The following is a 23682-nucleotide window of genomic DNA, read 5'->3' on the forward strand; positions in this document are numbered from 1 at the left end:
AATATATGAAAATATATGGATAGTTTAACCCATGTTAACAAAAAAGACACTAAATAAAATACCATGCTATAATATTGTTTTCAAAATTGCAATAAACACATGAAAACGTACTTTTAAGAAAAAATTCTATGATTTTTATGAAAATTTTGAATATAATTGTAGAACGTAGAAACTTTCAATCTAAATATCTAAACAACAACAAAAACAGTTTTTTTATATACTTCCAATCTAAAAATAATCGAAGTATGCAAGATTAGGCATTAATCGAGATCGATAGAGTGGACCTAACGGCTGAGCATGGAGTAATCAGAGGCGGAGTTTTTTAGTAAACTAAGAACTTCGTTAGAGTAACTTAACAACTCCAACAACTTTTTTTTTTTGTTAAAGGGTATTCAATTTATATAAATAAATGCACAATGGGTTATTTCCGGATTTAGACCCATCACAATCCCCTTAGGGCTCAAATCGAATACAACAAACCAGACAAAAACCATAGAAACAAAACCGACCCGGTTTCCTTAACCGCTTACAGGAAACCCTAATCTCTGAATGAAAAACACATTCAGAGTCGACGTCCATAGGTTGCAAATACACACCGGAACAGGACCTCTAGTGTGCCTGAACACCGCGAGTCGAACGGAGATGGTGATCCAGGATCCGTTGCCATTCCGCCACCGTAAAGCCGTAGTTGAGGAGGAAGAAGATAAACGAGCTTGTCTTTGTCGAGGAGATCCAAGCTTTGTCATGAACGGGGAATAACGGTAGGGAACTCCAACAACTTCATTAGAGTAAAGTACTAATCTTCTCTTCTCTAGTTCCTTGATTCTCGTAGTTTAGTTTGAGAAAGCTGACGTGTCGTCGCCAGATAGCTCTGTGCTCAAAATATTATTTGCCTTTAATATTCTATAATATTATATAAAACTACTATTGCTATTCAATTTATTTATATACACAATATTTTGTTCTTATAAATGCTAAAATTGGTAAATATTATTCAAATATTAATAAATATTATCCCTTACATGTATTCGAAATTATTTTCAAAACCTATGTATTATAATATAATAAAAAATTATAACAGGAGATGTAAAAAATATTTATTTAAATCATATTTTCAAAAATATAAGTAATATTATTTCTTATTGTTTAAATTGTTTTGAACAAAAAAAATTGAAATTAATTTTGAATAATAGATATTAGAAAATCTTTAAAAAACAATTCGACGGCATCTTAAATTAATTTTAAACTACAAAATATTTAAACTTATGCAAATCCTAATTTTCAGTTTTCCATATAGAAAATTTCTAATATTAAAGACTAACGTATATTAAAGATTCCTTAATTTCAAAATTAACATACTAAAAAGTATAAAATCTGATATATATATTTTAATATTATTTTTTAAAGATTTCGAGGGACGAGTTTTTATAGATAAAAAAATATTATACCCCTTATGGAGTATGGTTACCGGGACGGGTTTGACCCGCTTAAGAATTTAGGTCATTCGTTTTGAAAAGTTTTAATCTTTTTGATGGTTTTTATCTGTTTCATAATTTACAAGTTTTATACAATTCTGATTAATCACTAATTTGGTAAATGTTAGATTTTCGAGTATGTTGTTTTGTGAATCTTAATTTTATGTTGAAACCTTTATTATTTCAAAAATCACAAACTGAATGAAACCAAACTAATATAAGTTTGAACTGTAAATGATTTAACAAATAATTATATCTATAAATGTAACTCTCTATGTGTACATAATATATTACAAACTTTACAGTAAACATAGTTTTTGAAATCAATCACGCACGTACATGCGGATCGTATCTAGTTAGACTATTATTAGTCAACAATTTCCCACAACAACATAACCAAAATAACATTTATTCATAAATTGGGACATCACTCAGTGATGAAAAACTGGGAGAAGTTTAAGAGGAACTTTCTTCGTAATTGTGACATCACCTGCCTCTTCCATGTCAATATCTTTATCCTCTTCAGGCAGTCTCCATTCAAAGAAGTAAAGCAAGTTCAATAGTCCCAATTCAACAGTCGCAATCGCAAAAGCTATCCCTGGACATATCCTCCGACCAGAACCAAATGGTAACATCTCAAAATTATTTCCTTTGTAGTCAATAGGACAAACGATAAACCTGTCTGGATTAAACTCCTCATGGTTTTTCCAAAGATCAGGGCTTCGTCCTATCGACCATGCGTTAACCAAAAGAAGTGTTTCCCGAGGAATGTCGTAGCCTTGAATCGTGATATCAACCATTGTTTCTCTTGGAAGTAAAAGGGGAGCTGCTGGGTGTAATCTTAAGGTTTCTTTGATCACAAGCTTCAAGTATTGAAGCTTATCAACATCTTCTTCATCGATTCTTCCAATTTTTTTGATTCCAATGCAACTTCGGATCTCATCTTGAGCTTTCTTCATCACACGCGGGTTTTTAATAAGCTCTGCCATTGCCCAAATCATGGTGATGGCACTTGTGTCTACTCCAGCAAGATATATATCCTAAGTAAACAACGACACAAAATGGTTAATGACATATTTTTAAACTCAAGTTGTTAAGAATACCATATCAAAAAGTATCAAAGATCTAATTTTTATAGATAGATTATTGATATTGACATACTATCAAAGTTTACGTTTGAGAAAGTGTTAGGACTCTTATAATATCGATTTACATAAGAAGCCTTACTCTAATTTGTCATAATTAAAAAAGAAGAAAAAAGCCTTGAGGTAATATATTTTAGAATTCAGAGAGAGGTTGACTTTTTGTAAAAGTTTTGAATTAGATTATATGCTTACTTGGATGATTCCTTTGAGATTATCAATGGTGAGCTTGAAAGATTCATCTTGTTCTTGTTTATTTATCATATATAAGAGCGAGTCAACGATATCAGGACGATCACGAGTTGTTTCTTCTATAGGGTTTCTCAGGTGATCATCAATTATATGATTCAACAGAGTATCAACCTCAGTGAAAACTTGGTGAAGTTTCTTGTGACGTCCTGAAACAAAGTCCATAAACCACCCTACACCAGCAGGGAAAAGATCAGAGCTACTTAAAGATCCAACTTGCTGGACATCAAACATGAGTTCTTTGATCTTTTCCTTATTGACATGCTTGTTCTCGTCCAAACGCTGCCCAAAGGTGGATCTGAATATGATACTTCCAACTAGATAGAAAATTGTGTGGCTCAAATCAACTGTACTCTTCTTCTGACTTGATTCTTTAAGTTTCTTGACCATCAAATCATTCTCTTCTTCTCTTATGTACCTAAAAGATCGAACCATTTTCGTGCTGAAAAAGTTAAGAACAGAAACTTTGCGCAGCTCTCTCGAAACCTCACCGTATGACGCAAAGGCGATGTCTTTACCATCACGCCAGCATTTTGATGAAGCGTTGGTCTTAGGTCTTGTACAACAGTCAAGGTCATGTACTTTAAGTGCTTCTTCAGCCGCTTTGCTCGATGAGATCACAACCAAATCGAGAAAACCTAGACGGAGAAGCATCACGGGTCCGTGTTTCTTGGAGAGATCGTGAAGCCATCTGTGAAGCATCCCTTGTAGCTGATGTAGGTTTCCGATGATCGGAAGCTTCGGTGGGCCAGGAGGAAGATTCTTTTTCGAGTCGTTGGTTTTATTCATGAATATTAACGTTAATAGCACGGGAGGAAGAAGAAACAAGATGAAATACAGAAAAATCGACATTGTTTTCGTTTTCCTCTGTTTTGTGTTCTACTTTTGGTGATGTTGAAACAGAGTATTCAGACTATAAACAAAACAACGACGGCAACATAAGTCAGAGTCAATACATATAAAGTCACTTGTCATGTAGTGTTTGTGAGGATAAGCTTTGAAATTTGTCTTCAAAATATGTGAACCTCTCTACTAGTCAAACACTTTTAAGTTCGAAACTATTCAAATTGTTTTCAAAGTGCAAAAAAATAAAATAAAAACAATTAATATCAACAACCCAATGATTCTCATGATGTACTTCGAATTTGGTTGTACATGACAACAGATAATTTGATAGTACAGTACAGTTGAATTGTAATACATGCATACAAATGTATTTGCAGGACAAGTGCGGTTAATGCAAAATAAGCGATACAAAACAATATTTGATTGGTGAAAAATTATTTGCGGTGCGGATTTCATATTAATTTATTAATAACTATTATAATTATATATTTTAAATTGTTTTGTATTAATAATTAAATATTTTTATTTTTGTATATATTTAGCATAAATTATAATTGTCATATATTTTCATAGATTTTGTAAATATATTTTTTTGTAGAAAATTTATATAGCATAAATAAACATAATTGTATAAAACCTATATCTCTAATAATTGTTTTTTATAAAATATTTTCACATGTTTTTCAATATTTAACTAATAATAACAACAATTAAAATATAATATTATATGAGGAAAGAGAATAGAAGAGAGATACTAATTGGTAATAAAAATACACTCTGCTCATTTTTCTTTTTCCCTAAAAAACACAAATTGGTAATAAAAATAGTGATCGGTGATTTAAGTGTGGTTTTCAAAAACGCATAACAAAATCTACATATACTATCTTACCAATCACTACCTAAAACTACATTTATTTCCACAACAAATACAATTAATTAGTGAAATAGATAATATCTAATAAAAACTACAAACTTTCTTTTGGTTCAATATTGAAATCTATTTTTACTATAATTTAATACTAAATTTGAAATGATAGTCCAATAGTGTAAATAAATTAAGAATAAAAAATGTAAAAAAGAAATGTCTAAACAATAAAAAAAAAGTTTTAGAATTCTTTTTAAAACACTAAAGATAAAGATAATATAACTAAATACATAATTAGGGGGCCGATGTAGTGAGGGAGTATGAGGTCAGCTTACCCCACTAACTTTTTTTTTGGGTGTATTTTTAGTTATAAATTATAATATGACCTTTTTAAATTTTGTATTTTTGACCCTTACAAATTTTGCATTTTGATTTTGACCATACAAATTTTGTATTTTACCATATTTAAGACTACATTTATATTCTGAGAGTCCGAATAGTAACCGCAGATTTAGTAGTACGGGACAAAAAAATTGTTAATGCGGTACGGTTTAACTGCAGTACGTGCAGGACAAATGTATTTGCGGGACAAGTGCGGCTATTCCAAAATAAACAATACAAAATAATGTTTGATTGGTGAAATATTTTGCGGTACGGATTTTATATTATTGTAATAGTAACTAGTATAATTCTATATTTTATTTTTTGTATTAATAAATAAATATATTTATACATAAAACAAACCAAATGTTTTATAATAGTGTTTAAAAAATGTTACATGTTAGTGAGAGAGTGAGAAGTATAGAGACTAGAGAGGAAAATAAAAATAATATATGTGTTTTTCTTTTATTTTTGCTATATATTATTTTATTTAAATATTGAAAAGGAAGTAAAGAACTGTATTATTTTCTGTGGTTTCAAAAACTGTTGGGTAAACACTATGGATTTTTGTAAAACCGCTCCAAAATTGCATTTTTACCTCTATTAAAAAATAAAATCTTATTTTAACCCCCTAAATTTTATATTTTTATCCCTTTTAAAAAATTATTTATTTGCTGAAAAAAAAAATTATTTATTAGATCTCTCTAAATTTTCTTTCTGGCTCCGCCACTGTACATAACCTAGAATATATATTGTTAGAGTTACAGGTGAACATGAAAATGTCGGAATTAAAAGAACGATTGAGGTGGTCATACCCTGTCTGCAACTAAAAGTCGTATGGAAGGAGAAGGACGTACAATGAAAACGGCCGGTCAAACCACAAAATCAAGCCAAGGAAAGGCAAGATTAGCGCGGGCATTTTTTTTTTTTTTTTTTTTTTTTTGGTATCAATGTGAAGATTTATTATACCATTTTCGAATTTTTACAGAAGTTACAGAGAATACAAGTAGCAGAAAAAAAACAAAATCTACAGAATAAACACACAGCAACAAAACAATAATGGAGGAAAAATATAAACCCAAAAAGAAAACAGAAGAAGAAACACCGATTCCAAGATGTTAAACTCGGAAATTTGCGTGATTTCCACAACTCCAAAGAGTTGGAGTCCCATCCTAGTTGCCACGAGCAAACCAAATCCTAAAGAGGCCAGCCTTCAAAACCTCAAGATTAAGCGCCTACAGCTTCTCCGCAAACTAACGCAAAAACGCAATGACAACCATGGACTTACTCACGAATCCGTTGGTTACAGGAGCATCTACGGGCGACCAGAGAAACCACCTCCACTCGCCATTCCTATTGTAAACAACAGGAACCATCTCCCACAGATAAGTGATGCCACTTAGACCAAAGCGCCGCCTCTATTCTTCTCCTGAGACTCCTCTCGGGTGTTAAGCGCACGCCAAAACTGTTAAACGAAATGAAAACACGAACATCAAACTACCGGAGCAGAGATAAGGGAACCTGAAGGAAACCGCAAACTAGCAGCCATAGAAGATGAAGCTGCCACCAACGTCCTCCCACAAAGAAGAGAAGACTCGCCGTTAACCACAGAAACTACCCACGACGAGACTAACCGCCACACGAACAACCAAAGGCAAACAATTGCATAGCAAACTGATGCCGAGGAAGCCTCCACTTGTGCCACAAATCCGAATCCTCACTCTCAGCAACCGAAATCCGGAGAAAATCGATGAAGGAGAGACCGAGACACCAACAAAGAGAAGCTCCGTGGAATGCCAAGGAACACACAAACCTGAAAAGGAAGAAAGACGAGAAGAGACCGGCTAGCTACACCGGAATCTAGAGATGCCACGAGCACAGTCACCGAAGGAAACCAAGCTGCTCCCACACCACATCAAAGCCACCAAAACCCAGATCTGAAACCAGATCTAAAAACCACCGCAAGAGAGAAAGTCGTTCCGCCAAGACCCACCAGTAACATCGCCGAACACACAAGCCACCGTCTTCAAGCAGCCAGGACATCAGCAACCCAACCCCCTCGGCGAGTATCTTCTCTCCACACGGTGGCTTACCACCAACACGAGGCTTCAGAAAAGAGGGCAGATCCAAGCACCACCACTGAAGCATACAAAAACATTACAGAGAGGAAAATAGAAAGGAGGAAGCCCTCTCACTGTACCGGCAAAGAACGCCGGTGACCGGAGAGGCAAACGCAGAAAAACAAAGTTGTCGCAGGGGAAGAAAAAATTGGGAGAAAAATTTGGGGGCGCGTGAACTCACGCGCATGAACTCTTCCCTGAGAGATTTTCTCTTAGCGCGGGCATCTTGTGGGCTAAGCCAATATAATTTGATAAGAAAGCATAAATCAAGATCAAGTCAAAAATGCTATCACGAGAGTGATTTTCCGTGAGACGGGAAAGATCAGCCTAAAGCTAGGCTATCATTCACTTTGATTAGTATGGTCGAGAACCCATCAAGAACAAGTCAAAAAGACTATTTCGAAAGTGAATATCCAATAGACGGGAAAGATCAGCCTAAAGAAAAGCTATCCAAAACTAGATTTAGCCGAGAAAACCTTACTTTTGTCCAATGGTAACTTAGAATTACTGAGAGAACATGTTTCGGGACGACCCGATAAGGGTAAGTGCTGTGGCTAATTTTAGGAAGGTTATCTTTAATTACTTAATTAGTTCCTTCATTAAGGTCGTTGACAATGTTTATTAGTAATTATAGTGTATGTTAGAAATATATGATTATTTCTAGCATTGTGCCATGTTAGTTAGGTAACTAGCCTTAGTCGAATCAGATTATCCCTCTTGTATGTTTGTGCATTGCGTGAAACTCCGTAACATAATGATATACAAAGACTCATGGCTGGTTCACGACCAACCAGGCACTACATGACAATGTAGTTTACGAAATGACATATTTTCTATACATTTTGCGTCCAGGAGTGTAGGGCATTATCCTGAAATATTGTGAATTCGGAGAAGGCCTTATCTAAGTCGTTAAGAGAAGGTTATCGTTAGGACTCCAGTTGCACGTTTAAATCCGAGTCTTCAAGAATAATTGTATATTATTGCATTGTACATTGGTTCATCATACATTGTTGCTTGTTCTATGAATCCACTTGATCCTTGCTGTTTGGTGGTGGGTATTTGGGTTATCATTTTATAGAACACACTCTCACTAAGTAAAACTAGATTACTAACGAGGCAAATTTGTTTTTTTTTTGCAGAAAACCTTAGTGGAAAAACTCTAGAGAGAGTTATCATGACCTAGGAAAGAATTGATGTAAGTTTTACAGCTTTATACAAATTTTTACAATTCATAATTTCATATTATGTATGGTTTTGAAAACTATATATATTTTGGTAACAATTTATACGTATAGTATAAATAAAGACCGGTTATGTATGATTTAGTGGATGTTCATTACCCATTAGAAGCCCATTAGAAGTCCATTAGGTTATAATCTAATGCTTGTTCACCAAGTTGGATCCCATATATATACTCTATTATGTCTATGAAATAATAAAAGCTTTTCCCTCAAATCTATTACTTTGACACGTTATTAGCACGAGTCTCTAACTCTAGCCGTCTTAGAAAAGAAAAAAAAACCCTAGCCGCCGACGTTGAGAAGCAGCCGTCACCGCATCCTGACTTCTCTACTCTCCAACCTCGAACGTCCTTTGTCTCTGGTACACAAGCTCTAATCTTTTATACACTTAATTATTTAAATTAGTCAATCATTACAGCTTGTTTGCTATACGTATCGGAACATAGGATGCTTTACTATATAATACTGCATGTTATGTTCGTGATTTTGTTATATGTGTTGCTGCTACTTTATGCTTGTTTCACGTTATTATTATTCTCTATATTATTTATTTAATAAATATATATGAGTATTACTCGCCTATATGATACATAATATAACTTGTTTTACAAGATTACTTATGCATATCATTATTATTATTATATGATACATGCATTCGTATTATTCATATATCTGCATATTATTATTGTTATATGATAAATAATATCATTCATGCATTCTTATACAGAAACATGCACTCGTACTACTCATATATATGCATATTATTATTATATGATACATAATATCATGCATGCAATCGTATATAAATACATGCACACGTTAATATGTTTTTACCCTCTCTGTATAACCATGCACTCGTCCAAATATTTTCTGTATAACCATGCACTCGTCCAAATATTTTGAGTTGAGTTTAATTTGTGTCGTGTGTTAATCATGTATAGTGACCATGTCGAAACTCTCAAGCCTTAGATTCTGCTGCATCTCTCCGGAGATAATTACTTGGCATAGGCGCTGGATGCCAAGTTTTGGTTGAAATCCAAAGGGCTGGGTGATACAATTATCCATGGAAACAAAGAGATGAGCAAAAGAAGGCACAAGCAATGACGTTGTTTCGCCATCACCTCCACTAGAGTCTTAAGAATGAGTATTTGATCGTGGAAGATCCAGTCGTTCTTTGGAGCGATCTGAAAGAAAGGTATGAACACCAAAAGACGGTGATTCTACCAAGAGCCCGATATGATTGGACGCAGCTAAGACTTTAAGACTATAAATTTGTAAGTGAGTACAACTCCGCCTTGCACCAAATTGCCTCCAAATTGGCACTATGTGGTGAAAAGGTAACGGAGGAGGACAAGTTAGAGAAAACTTTCTCTACTTTCCATACAAACAATGTGTTGTTACAAACACAGTACCGTGAAAAAGGGTTTACTAGGTATTCCCAGTTGATTTCATGCTTTCTTGTGGCTGAAGAACAAAACCAGCTATTGCTGAAAAATCATGGTATGCGTCCAACTGGATGTGCACCGCTTCTCGAAGCAAACACAGCATCTTTCAGTAAGAAAGAGCAAAACAAAACCACTAACCATGGCCGTGGAAGTGGAAATCAACCTGGCCGTGGTCGCGGTCGTGATCGTCGAGGCCATGGAGTATCAGTTAAGAACCCTTCTTTCAAGAAGAAGTGGACCGGTAACAAACAAGAGAGAGCGCCATATGTAAGCGTTTGTCACCGGTGTGGAGGAGAGGACCATTGGGCTAAGAGGTGTCGGACACCAAAACACCTTGTTGATCTTTATCAACAATCCCTAAAGCAAGAGGGGCAAAAGGTGGAAATAAACTTGATGTTTGAGGATGGCGAAGATGATTTTGGTCATGACGGTGTTACTCACATGGACACCTCTGATTTGCTTGATGAGTAGAAGTGTTTTTTGAGTTTTTTTTTGCAGGGATTTAAGTTATGGATTTTATTTCTATTTCTTACCTATGATTTTTATTTCTGGGGTTTTAGCTTTATTTATGTTCTAAGTTATTGAATTTCAGACATGGTGCAAAAAAAACTCAAAAAACACTTCTACTGAAAGTGAAGACATCACAAGTACAAACTTTTGTTCCTTTTCACAAGTACAAACGTTTGTAGTTGTTCCTTTTCTTTTCTTTCTCGCTTCAACACTTCTACTGAAAGTGAAGACATCACAAGTACAAACATACTAATATAGTAATATAAACAACTAAACCGAAAGGACAATAAGAATGAGAACCCAAGTAAGATATGGAGTACAAAACCATTACTAGTAATATAGTACTTTCAGTAATGGTTTTGTATTCCATATCTTACTTGGGTTCTCATTCTTATTGTCCTTTCGGTTTAGTTGTTTATATTACTATATTAGTATGTTTCACTGTGTCCTAAGGTTAGTTACTTTGCTTTAGTTTACTCATTCATTAATCTCTATTGTTTCTGTCTACCGCCACTGATTATGTACATGTATAACTTCCTTACTCTATATTGTCACACTAGAGTAAGATAATTGTTAACTCACCAAATCTATCTCCTTCTAATGATATATACATTACGTCCCTTCGCTTACTAACATTGTGTGTGTTTTCTTTTCTTTTTTCCCAAGGTGAGATGCCAGAAAGGATTTTTGCTGTTAATTGCTACCCTCCTCATGTTGTTCGTATCAATTCATATTCAAGACCTGGCTACCTAATTGATATTCTACATATTCTCGCTGGGTTGCCTGAGTTAGATACGTTGTTGGGATCTCCTCTTGGCGTTCTTCTCCTTGCCTGTTCGGTATTGTTCCCTATCTGGCCAGCTAGTCCACCAGCTGTTATGTAGACAACTTCATACTCCTAATTGTGAGGAAATTTGGTTTGTTTATGGCGGCCAATCTATGCGTTTCTCCTTGATAGAGTTTCAAGAATTGACTGGCCTTTCCTGTCAACCTTTTCCACCACCTGCAGACCTACTCCCTCTAACTACTCATGCTGATGGATCTGCTCCATACTGGTATACACTTATTGGCCGGAACGTTGGGTCAACAACTGTTGACAACCTTCTCACACTCTTGAAGACTGAACCAAATATGCCGGGTTGACGTAAGTTTAGACTAGCGTTAGTTATTATTGTTGAAGGCATCCTTCTTTGCAGAACACAGCCAGTGAAACCTTCATTGGGAGTTGTTGAGATGGTTAAAGATGTCCAATTCTTCCTTCACTATCCTTGGGGTCGGCATTCATTCAAACGCTTGTTCAGAATGGTTACCATTGGTGATTTCATCCCAGACAAAGCTTCTCTTATTAAAAAACTCAAACAATCATCCGTTGCTGTTCATGGGTTTCCTCTTCCTATTCAGCTCCTAGCATTTAGATCGATCCCCTCACTGCTCAAGTTTCTGCCTCTGAAGATAAGTCAACGTTTCTTGATCAGGCTATTACATATCTTTCGAAGTGCAAGTCCTACCATACCTCCAACATATTGTCCACTGAACTGGATCCATCTGTAAGTCCTCTTCCTCACCCGTTATCCGTTTCCTACTACTACTTATAAATCTGACACATGTACCTACTATATGTCCCAGTTGCAGGTTTTGTTCCCTTTTGCAGCAGATAATGAATTTCGCTCTACTGCTGGAGGTGATTCAAAAAGGCAGCTGTTACAATCACTTGTCTCATCTGGTTACAAGTTTCACAAAGACTTCGCATTTAGAGGTGATTCATCGTTACCATCTATGGACGTTTCTGCAAAGCGAAAAAAACAAAGTCGCAACTTCGTCAGCTCATGTTCAGAGGAGGGTTCCGCACGCCATAGGCGAAAGCATTTTAAAGCGTGCAACGGCTTCGACTGTGTTGCAGACGTTGATGGGATTGTGACATTAAAGTTGAAAGATTTCAAGGAGTCTTTGCTGGCGGATTTGGGGGAGCTTCTACTGAATTCGAACTCCAATAATAAACAAATAGCTTGTGAGGGCAATTCCTCTGCTGAGGTTGCATCAGCAGCCATTCCTGGCACTACAGATGTCATGATGATTTCAGGTATAAAAGTTCCATGTTTGAACTGTCCAGATAAGAGACCTACAACAGAGGTGATTATATACATTACTGATGCTGCACTATTACAATTTCTTTACCTCTCTCCCTTTTATCTACCTTACGGCTGCTCTGCCTCTAACAGGTCAGCTCTCCAAGAAGTTCATTGGTGGCAGATTCAACTAGTAGTTCTCCTTCCCAGGAAATGTTGCCACCCTCACGCGGTGGAGACTCGTCATAGGTACATTTTGACAATTTCTGCGTTTTTCGATCTTCTAGCACTCAAGTAGTCACTATGCGAAGTCCCATTGTACATAATTTACTCTGTTTTTTTTTAACCATCATAGTGACTCCTTTACCATGCTTCCTGTCTTTCTCGCTTGATTGTGCAGCAACATCAACATAATGGATTTGTCTTACTCCCTCCTCCCCTTCCTTTACTTCCTTATGTCTCGCGTATTGTTGGCGTTGAAGATCAGTCATCTGCACCTCATCAAACGCGCGAGTGTGAAGGTGTCGTACTTGTCCCTTCACAATTGTCAGCTTGTGAGAATCATTGCCTTGCTATCGTTCCTCTCGTTGCATCACCGAATTCATCCACTCGTGGTTCCCATCATCGACATCAAATTAAATTGTCCACGTCTGATTAAGCTATTCCCCAACACCTTATCGGGTTCATCACACAGTCTCCAAGCTCATACCCCAATATGATAATTCTTCGGTGTGGCCTTCATATATATGATGCTTATTTCTCCAATGTCTCGACATCATGCTCCTAACAACTTTCGTTATCCTTATCATGTTTCCGAAATTCTTTAGCACTAAATTTGAAACTCAGCATGTACTACAGTTTTATGTACTTCTCATGGTGTGACCTTAGTTGGTAGTGTTTTATGTAGTTATTACCAACTCTATAAAGCATTAAATTCTGCTTATTACTCCATAACTAATACAACGCCTTTCAACTCTATCACAAAAGAATCATCCATTAACAGGTCTCACTATCGAAGCCTTTGCCACTTACTACTACAATCACTACAACACTTACTCTTACCATTGTTTCTATGACACCTCACCATTACCAACCCGTTTACTATAGTGTATCTCATCCCACTCACCGTACTACCAAACATAAATGCTACTGCATATGCCCATAAATAGACACTACCCCTGCATCAAATATTATTCTACAACATTTCTCTCTCAATTACATCTGTTGTTCATCTCACATGGATAACTTGATATTCATGTCGCCCTTGACATTCCTTCCCGAGTTGGTCGTTCAACTTTTACTGATCTTTCAGGTATGCTTAACACTTCTAAGTTTTACTCCAGCCTTGCTTCCCATCCAACCGTGCTACATACACTTTCCCTTGAATTCTTTTTCTCAAATGCAAATTTTATCAACCTTAACTCCCCTTACCGTCCTTTCTTCTCTCGTTGCCTACAAGCAAATAATCCAACAAATTCTTATCTTGAAAGTTTGAAACTTGCGGCCAAAGATGGGCATGCCGAAACAGCTCTGCAACTCTTACATTCCATACCTAATGGTTCACCTCATGCTTCCTTTGCAATATAACTCCTGCAAATTTGCCTTGGTTTTTACGACGATGCCATTCAAAATTGTAATTCATTTGTGACTTACGTTGGTTCTTTTGAAGCTCCGGATGAAATAGGAAGCACTGTTATCTGGCAAATCATGAAGATTGGTCAAAAAAAGGTTCGCTCGCATGCAAACACTTGGAGATATACAGATATTCCGAAGTGTGGTCCTTGCTCCCTCAGCAACCGATGTCCAAATTGTTTCTTGTACTGGTTTTCAGTTATGTATCTCCTATTCTGCATCCTACAATTGGTCTGCCAATTTCAGCCCTCAAGTCATGAGGTGGCCCCTATATATCGACAGTTCTCCTTTTGCATTATAATTCTTATTGTCTTTTACTCACAATAGTTATTGCTACAACCATAAAATTAATCAACACGCATCACCCTTTAACTCACATTCCCATCTTATTGTCTCCTGTTTCACCCATAAACATAATTACATCATTTAGTTGAACACAATTTTGTAGGTGTTATAGTTAATTCTTCGCTCCCACTTCCAAACAATTGTTGCCGATATTTAAAGAAAACTCATATTGCTTGCTAGCGTTCATAAACCACAAACACCAATCTGTAAAGTTTGTCAATGGACTCCATCCCTCATGTTTTGCTTATAGACATAGTTAGACGGGTTTCCCATCATGGCTTTCGTCATTTGGGGCCTTTATTGGCATCTGGTCCTGAATTTAACAGGATTGCTCTGGATCTGACTGATTCTATCTTTCGGCCTTTCTTAATCCGATGTTTGGAAGCTGGGAACCAGACATCTCACTATGTAGAAGGCTTACGCCTTGCTGCACAACGAGGGCCTTCAGAAACATCTATTACTCTCCTCAATTCATCAGCTTCGTACAACATCTACGCTCGCTTTGCTCTAGCCATCTTCCTCATATGTTCTGGCTCCTTTGACAGAGGTATGGAAGTCATTGCCGAATTCTTATCTTCGGTTTCATCAGTAGAGGATGCAGTTAGAATAGCTGAAATGGTTGTCACTCAAATAACATATATGGGTTCACCAAATGCTGGTTATTATGAGCCTTTTATGCGTTTTCCTGGTATCCCAAACTGTTACCTGAATAACTTATCGGTCGTCCAACTGTGTCCCAAATGTTTTGCTTTCAAGTATGCAGCTCTATTTCTGCAACTTTGTTAAATCTACCTTTTTCTCCTTTTTTTATCTTCAAATGTATTCCCACCAGTTTTTCTCTATAGTATGATGTTCACTGCGACTAAGTAACCTTCTTCGATGTAACGACTTTTATAACAACACATAACTCTCCTCATGTAACCTTTTTTCCTATCACGAGAGGTTGATTATGCACCAGAAGCTTTTCTTGCCTTTATATATATGTTTGTTCAATATGCATATACATACCAACGAGGGTCCAACAAGGTATTTAAACCCCTTTTACACAAATTGATAACAATCTACATAATGATTGTTTCATCAACTGATTTAAGTTAAAAAAAACCAACTCGCTTGCTTTATCACATCCACTACTTTATCAACCTGCACTGAAGCTTGCCACAAAATTACTTCATCTTCATTGCTACTGCAGGTTGCCAAAAAAATTTTGATTTCCACTTCCACCGCTTTTCCTTCTAATTCTTCAGACCAAAATAACAAATTTGCTTCACTTTCACTTCCAGCTTCAGAAAATCATGCAGTTAGCCAGACTTCTCTCTGCCTCTGGTTCCCAAAAAACACTCGGCCGCAACCTTAAAATAAGAGTCACGCAAATTTACTGTCTCATTTTCTTTTGTAAAACAATCGTTTTTAGCTAAGTGATGGGACCAATAACTTCTCGTATTACGTTTAGATGAAAAACACAACAATTACCTTATCCTATTATGTTTTTGCAAGTAGCTCGGTTATGTCCTGCCTGGCCACATGTGGAACACTTATGGGGTGCTGTTTTCTTCCTTTTATTCCCCTGCAACAATAAAAATTATTATGTAAATGTAACGAAGAATCAAAGTACAAGGCAATAAGACAAGTGAAAATTAGTAGATTACCATATGTTCTCCAAGGGATGGAATCCTTCTCTTCCTTCTTCGTCCTGGCCCTGGTGGATTAGTAGGGGGGTTGAATTCATTATCCAGTACCACTCCAGGGACCTCTTCATCACATTGATTAGGGACCGGATATATTAGTGCAGCATATGTAGCTCCAAAAACAGGTACACGATACATTTCCCCTACAAGTGAAGGAATGTATACACCATTTATCCTCGATGCAGCAAAGGCATGACAACAAGGAATGAGAAGCTTCTGAAACCCATTACAACTACAACTCTTCTTCTCAAGATCAACAAACCATGTTTTCCCCTCTGTTTCACTGACTTGGTACGTCCAATCTGACACTGCTATAACTGCCAAACCTGCTGATGCTACATGGTTGCGAAGCATAAATTTGTTGACATTAGGTGTAATTGGCTCAGGAAGGGTCGCCAATTTTTTGGCCTTTGCTCGTCTTAAGCAGAACCACTACATCAGCTTAGTCCTGATAGACTCAACCATAGTCACTATTGGGAGCTCAATAATCTTTGCAATGGCACTATTGAGAGCTTTAGTCACGTTGCTACTCATAATATTATACCTTTTAGCCGGACAATAAGCCTGAGTCCAATGTGCAAGAGGTATTCCATTCAAATACTCTGCGCATCGGATGCTTCTATTTGCAATTTTGTGTGATGACTCATTGAAAGCACCAACATTGAAGGCAAGAGCAGCTTTCCCAACTAATGCAGATAACCCTTTCCCGGAAAAGTGTCGCACGTTCCTCTCTATGTGTACTCCACATGCGCCATGAAAAGCCTTTTTGTAAACCTGCCCAATTCCAGCATAGATAGCCCTGTGCCTATTAGACACAATAACTAAGTCTTCAGCATCTGGCACTATCAAACTGAGCTGCCTGAAAAACCAGGTCCAAGCAGGTTCGCTCTCAGAGTCGACAACCGCAAATGCTATTGGGTAAACTTGAAAGTTTGCATCCTGCATGCTGGCAGCAATGAGAACCCCTCTGAACTTTGCTTTTATAATTGTACCGTCAACAAGTATCACCTTCCTGCAATGCTTGATCCCTGCAATGCTTGCTGCCAATGAGAAAAATAAATATTTGAACTTCTTAGTCCCATCGTCTGCATATGTGTGCTCCAGCTTGTAAACAGTGCCAGGGTTGCCTTGCTCAAGCAAATACATATATGTTGCCAACAACTTGTAACTTTCTTCGTCACTGCCTCTACTTCTCTTGACTGCAATTTCTTTCCCATACCACGCCTTCATGTAAGTCACAGACACCTTTAGCTCAGCAAGAACAATGTCTGGGATCTCACTCGCTCTAGGGCCTGCACGACCATTTGCGTACTTGCCGCGTAAAACAGAAGAAATAACCTTTGAAGATGCTAACTTGGCATATTGTGCTCTTGATGTGATTGTGCAACTGTGTATTAAAGTGGCAGTACAAACCTCAAAATTCATAGAGAACTTAGAGACAGTATGGCCAAACACTCTCCATCTGCAATGCGGATCGACAAAAACAAATACAAGCCTCTCCGGATCAGACCTTGTTTGTTGGAAATAGAATAGCCGTTTGATAGCATATATAGAGACCATGTTTTGCATATCGTCTTTGTCTTTAAACAGACGACCAATATAGATAGCATCTTCTTCAGCTGACACGGGTCCACAACCATCAGTGTTTGTCAAGTTAATGACATCATCAAACACCGGCTTTGCATCTTCAGTTGGCAGTGTCCCCTCATAGTTAATGTCATCATTCAAGGTATTTCGAGAGATAGGCTGATGTTTTGCAGTAGTAACATATGAGAGAACCTGATCGCCCACATTTGATATGCCCCCCTCCGGATGATTGCCTAATAAACCCTCTGCCATGTTACGGCATTCTGCATCCTGAGGTTGTGCTAGCGATGATGGATCGCCTTCCACCATATCAGATCGACCAAACTCTGGATGGAATGGAGTGTTAACAACATCATTCCAAAAAGCGTAATCTAAATCTTCATCAGCTTCTGAAGAAGAAGCTGACAGACCATCTGTGAAGCATTCATCACTCGCAGTAATGGTGAAGTCTTCACCATCAGGGACACTATAGTCGTGACAGTCAGGCAACAGATGTTGTGGTGATGGAGGGACAATTTGATCTGGTGATTCAGGTACAACTTCTTTCCCTTCTCTCTCGCCAACTCCGCTTGCCTCTCTTCAAGTAGTTCTATCTCTCGAAGTACCCGTTCATCTTCAGAATTGGAGGTATATTCCTCCTCAGTGTTGTCTTCGATGTTATTTGACAGTGAAGGTGTCGCCGCATCTGCAAGACTTATTATACCAGTAATATTTGTTCCTGGCCACTCTTCTGTATTAATATATGGCACCACCCTTTCAGCACCACTGGTTCCTTCTCCGCACTCTCTAACACCACCCTGCAGACTACAAATCTCCCTCCCGACATTGGAGAATGGCTCATCATTTAACTGGAACCCTTTCCCTTTTTCATTACTGTCCGGAAACAACATCCGCCTCACCCCAGTTCCATGAGTCACTTCTGTGCTCTGTGTTGGAACAGACTCTACGCTATATAGCATGATGCATTCATTTCCTTGTTGAAGATGATCTCCAAGTCCATCATCCTCGCCATCATTTTATCCAGCGAGGTTCATATGCGGAACCTTCTCTACGGTCATGCTACCATTAACTCCGTCTTGCAAAGCTTCCAAGGATAGCAACAAATTTAAGTGAATGGCACCTCGCCGGACATTGATAAAGTTCCTCACACCCATCCTGCTGGTTATAATAACTGGTGGCCTTCTGTTGATGGAGAACATTGAAAGCTGACAAGGGAGCCAATAACTCAATTTTGTTGTGAGATTCAATTGTTGAAGCTGAAACTCATCACTAACATTTGAAACCAATTCTTCATAACTCATGGAGAAACGCATAGTGATGTTGCTTGCATAGCATTCCTTAGCAAGAACAAAATCCCACACTCCAGACGCCGAAAATTCCCAACTGCCTGCAATCACAATGACTACAATTTCTTCCGCCTACATAAAGACAATAAATTAAAGGATGTCAACATATGCTACGAAGATGCCATGTGACCAACCAAATATAAAGACGACTGACCAAATGAACGATGGCACAAACAACCTATAAACATTGTATATTCTGTTAAAGCAATTAAGAAACTATGGAGAGAAAACAATATAGCAGTATGGAAGACTAATCAATATAGCAAGCCACATTTAAACACACTCAAAATAAAGGAAGCATCATTTTCTTATTCTGATCGTCATCTCACATTTGCTCATGAAAACTATAGAAGGAAAACAATATAGCAAGCCATATTTAAAGAAGGAAGCATGATTTCCTTATTCTGATATCGACCTAAGCTACCGACATTATGAGGAACACGAACAATTTAAAGAATAAACCTTAGATACATTCCAAAAGGAGTATAATTATTTAAAACAGAGGATCGTTGTTAGGACATACCTCATCGGTCATCTCTGACTCTCTATCGCAAACCGAACTTATGTGGATTTACCTCAGATCTGTTAATTTTTCAGGTTGTATTTTTTACTTTTCCACAATTATCCACTGAAACTGAAACCCACATATATATCCGCAAAATTAGAAGCTTTAACCTCATCCACTGCTCCAAAAAGACATATCATCAATTAACAGCCATAGAAAATTTTCAACAGTGTTGCTCCTATCGCGTCGACGCTACAGTAAAGACTTTTGAAGATTACAACATCCCGGGCATCGATTTGAGGGTATAGTCGTCATTTCACATATCAGAAAAGCCTAATCCTATAAGTACGGGAAGAAATGCCCAATTTGAAACTTTTGGCTGCACAAAGGCCCAAATGGACAAAGACCCCATCATATAATAATAATAATAATGATATGCATAAGTAATCTTTGTAAAACAAGTTATATTATGTATCATATAGGCGAGTAATACTCATACATATTGATTAAATAAATAATATAGAGAATAATAATAACGTGATACAAGCATAAAGTAGCAGCAACACATATAACAAAATCACGAACATAAGATGCAGTATTATAGTAAAGCATCCTATGTTCCGATACGTATAGCAAACAAGCCGTAGTGATTGAATAATTAAATAATTAAGTGTATATAAGATTAGAGCATGTGTACCAGAGACAAGAAACGTTCGAGGTTGGAGAGTAGAGAAGTCGGAAGCGGTGACTGCTGCTGCTCAACGTCGGCAACTAGATGGCTAGGGTTAAAGACTCATACTGATAACGTGTTAAAATAATAGATTTAAAGAGAAAACTTGTATTATTCCATAGATATAGTAGAGTATATATAGGAGATACAACTTGGTGAACAAGCATTAGGTTTTAGATTTAATGGAGTTCTAATGGGCCTCTAATGGGTAATGGATATCTACTAAATCATACATAACATGTAAGAGATTATCTTGATCCTCGTACCAAGAAATGTGCGCTAGAAATTAAAAAGATAATTTATTGGCAAAGTTGGCAAAAATGCTAAAAGCATGCAAGAACCATTTTCTGACCTTTAGTGAAAAAGTCACATATACCTGTTGTACTCCAATTAATGTCCTAGAATGATAAGATCAACTGCTAGTAAGTCTAAAGATCGCATGAAGTGTGATAGACTTATGATTCCATATATAAGTATTCTCGCAAAAGAAAAGGAATATAAATTAATATGGTACCAAGGAAGCAAAGAGTTATGAAAATCTCTAAAAGAGATGTAGACATGAGTAAGAAAGAAATCCCAACAAGTTGAGTCATGTCCAGAATCAAAAGGAACCAAAAAACAAATCGACGTCGTAATATGTTTACATGCAGTGTTGCAGTTGATGATGTTATGGAAAAAAATCGAGGATCATAAACCGCGGTTAATAGAAAAAGTTTTATTGAAAAGTGTACACAAGGAATGATTGGTTAATCATTGAAACAAAAAACTATGAAATCGTTCAAGCCTCTTAAAGAGATAATTTGGACTTGTAGTACATACACTCGAAAGTGTAAAATGAGTGGGACATAAGTGGATATGTATGAGAAAAAAGAACGTGTAGTACAATGATTCTTAGAAAATACGTATGAGAGATGTACTCTCTTTTGGTGGAAGCAACTAGTTTAGATCCCTTATGAGTTTAACAGTAAGAGCAAGACTTGATTCAGTATATCTCTTGAAATGATTATATTGCTCTAACAATATTTTATAGCCCGCGAGAACGTTGTAAAAGTGAGAAAAAGTTTTGTAGACTTTTGACAACTTTGGGGAGAAAATGGTGAGTTTATCTCTAGGTGAGAATCCTGGGTGTAGATCATTGTTCTTGATCTTATGGATCTCATACTGGGTTGAAAATAGATCAGGAACGAGCTAAGAGAAAATCTTAGGATTGTGGACTGATGCTCATATGTGTTTTTGTACACTAAAGCTCTGTTATTAACAATTCAGAAAGTATGATATATATTATCATAATGCATAACCTGAAGATGATGCTTTCAGGGAGAGAAATATGATCATAAGCGTGGTTGTACTCTTTTTCCTTTATCATGGTTTTAATCCCATTGGGTTTTTCCATGAAAATTTTTTAACGATACAACAAAAGAACATGCGAAAGATAAAAACCTGAAGAGGAATATTATGATTCCAATGGTGAAAGACTATCATCTTCAAAGTCTTTGACATACATTATGAGATAGTGAGAAACGAAGATAATAACCAAGACGAGTCATTTAAGAGACCAATAGCCTGCGGAAGAATTGTGATTTATAGTGATATACATGTCCTACCAATTTATTCAAGTGAAGATTTGGCGAACAATTTACTAAGGCCTTTTCAACCACTACTTCAAGAAGTTACTTCATCATTTTGGATTGCGACATTTCGAAGATTTCAAGTGATGTACTCAAAAGGGGGAGTAAAAGCGCGCTGCACTCTTTTTCCCTTAACCATGGTTTTTCCCATTGGGTTTTGCTGGTAAGGTTTTTAACAAAGCAGCATCTTACGCGCATTTACAACTATTCATTTACTATGGAAATCCAAGGGAGAGTGTTATGTATGATTTAGTGGATGTCCATTACCCATTAGAGGCCCATTAGAAGTCTATTAGGTTATAACCTAATGCTTGTTCACCAAGTTGTATCCTCTATATATACTCTATTATGTCTATGGAATAATACAAGCTTTCCCCTCAAATCTATTACTTTAACATTTCAATATTTTTTTTACCAGTTGTTTATTTTCTCTCCCTCATGTTGGAAAAACGTATTCACTAAAACAACAGTCTCTTCATCTCGAGCCTCAAATTCTCGAGATATTCAATCTTCGAAAGATATTCATATCCAACATATTTCCAACATTCTTTCAAATTCCATCTTAATAACTGTGGTGGAGCAACCAACATGTATAACACATTTAGATGGAATATATTTGGTTTTTGACCCAAACCAATTATAGTGGGAGTACTCATAATAATTCGTTGGTCTGATGTGAATTTATTGACATATAGAGTCATTTATGTCAGTTACTTAGCATGGTATCACCACCACTGTCATTAACCAAATACTCTCGCAAACTCAAGGTTGCAAGTTGATAACAAGAATATACGGTGGATCATCAGTCCAAAATATCTCTTTTGAATACATACCAGAAAATTAACATCATCCAAATTCATTGTGTCTGTGAAAACCATATAATCGGCTTGCTTTGTGAAGCAGCATACATAAGAAATCACTAGGAAAACTTTTTAAGTTCTCTAATGAATTTTTTCAGAAATTTCTGATTATTCTTTCGCATTACTAGTAAACTGAAATGGCTTAACCGGTCATGCCAAAGAGTAAGATATTTACAAAGCATTTTATCTCTAGATAATACATGTAATCTCAAAAAGACTTATATTATATACTACACGTACATATATTATGCATGTGTAACAACCCGTCCCGTGGACCTTACTAGGCCCCCACTAGCTGCCCTAACGGACCGTCTGTGGACCCCGCTAGCCGCCCAAACGGACTCCAAGCTAGCCCTGCAGGGCATCGATCCTAACCCATCACTGTAGATATCCCAATCCACCAGTAGGTTATTGGTGCGTCAGGCGTTCCTCGAACCCTGGCCCCCACCCTTTAACAACCTTCCCACAGGACAAGTTACCACCAATTGATCTGCAATGAAGAGGAGGATATTCTAGGGACTCGAATGGTTGTTGTCTGGCATTGCTAGGTTGCTAGAGTTGGGTCATTAGAAAAATTGCTAGGTTGCTGGTTCTATGATTCATGTTATTTGGATATTGGTTATTTATATTATTGGATATTTATTGGAGATTGGTATTGTTATTCCGCTGTTGATTGTGTTTGTGGTTAGGTGGCTAGTGGGTATGAGACCACTAGTTGTAGTTTATTAATTATTAATTATTATATTATTATTTATTATTTATTATTTTAAAAAAACGGATCGGATCGTTTCAGCATATATTTAGTATCTTCTATGCTATACACATGTATTATGCATGCATGTAATTTATATAATAATAACGTTTATTAAAGTTGCATGCATGTATTTATATTATAATACTTACAAGTATTATGCATGCATGTATGATAATGCATAGTAGTTTAAATCAACTTACGTAATAGAATAATGAAGTGAAACGTATGATCACTTTAGCAAAAGATTTAAATTAATCGATTATAACT

General features: G+C 36.7%; 3 protein-coding genes and 2 pseudogenes across 3 annotated transcripts; 2 read left to right on the forward strand and 3 right to left on the reverse strand.

Moving 5' to 3' along the window:
- Positions 1–1713: 1713 nt before the first annotated feature.
- On the reverse strand, positions 1714–3976 carry LOC147945370 (cytochrome P450 71B3-like). Its single transcript, XM_087509894.1, has 2 exons — positions 2813–3976; positions 1714–2515 (listed from the first exon to the last, which is right to left on the reverse strand). The coding sequence occupies exons 1-2, from the start codon at positions 3716–3718 to the stop codon at positions 1907–1909; spliced, it is 1515 nt and encodes a 504-aa protein (XP_087366020.1). The 5' UTR covers positions 3719–3976; the 3' UTR covers positions 1714–1906.
- A 5289-nt stretch (positions 3977–9265) lies between these two features.
- Positions 9266–10248, forward strand: LOC147945371 (uncharacterized; annotated as a pseudogene).
- A 337-nt stretch (positions 10249–10585) lies between these two features.
- On the forward strand, positions 10586–12638 carry LOC147945372 (uncharacterized; annotated as a pseudogene).
- Positions 12639–15790: 3152 nt separating this feature from the next.
- On the reverse strand, positions 15791–18949 carry LOC147945373 (uncharacterized). Its single transcript, XM_087509621.1, has 2 exons — positions 15967–18949; positions 15791–15884 (listed from the first exon to the last, which is right to left on the reverse strand). The coding sequence occupies exon 1, from the start codon at positions 17899–17901 to the stop codon at positions 16438–16440; it is 1464 nt and encodes a 487-aa protein (XP_087365747.1). The 5' UTR covers positions 17902–18949; the 3' UTR covers positions 15791–15884; positions 15967–16437.
- On the reverse strand, positions 15792–16359 carry LOC147945374 (uncharacterized). Its single transcript, XM_087509225.1, has 2 exons — positions 15967–16359; positions 15792–15884 (listed from the first exon to the last, which is right to left on the reverse strand). Exons 1-2 carry the CDS (start codon positions 16357–16359, stop codon positions 15792–15794), a joined length of 486 nt encoding a protein of 161 aa, XP_087365351.1.
- Positions 18950–23682: the final 4733 nt, after the last annotated feature.

The sequence above is a fragment of the Camelina sativa genome, chromosome 4 (genome assembly GCF_030686135.1).
Source record: "Camelina sativa cultivar CO46 ecotype springtype chromosome 4, ASM3068613v1".
In the NCBI taxonomy this organism is placed as follows: domain Eukaryota; kingdom Viridiplantae; phylum Streptophyta; class Magnoliopsida; order Brassicales; family Brassicaceae; genus Camelina; species Camelina sativa.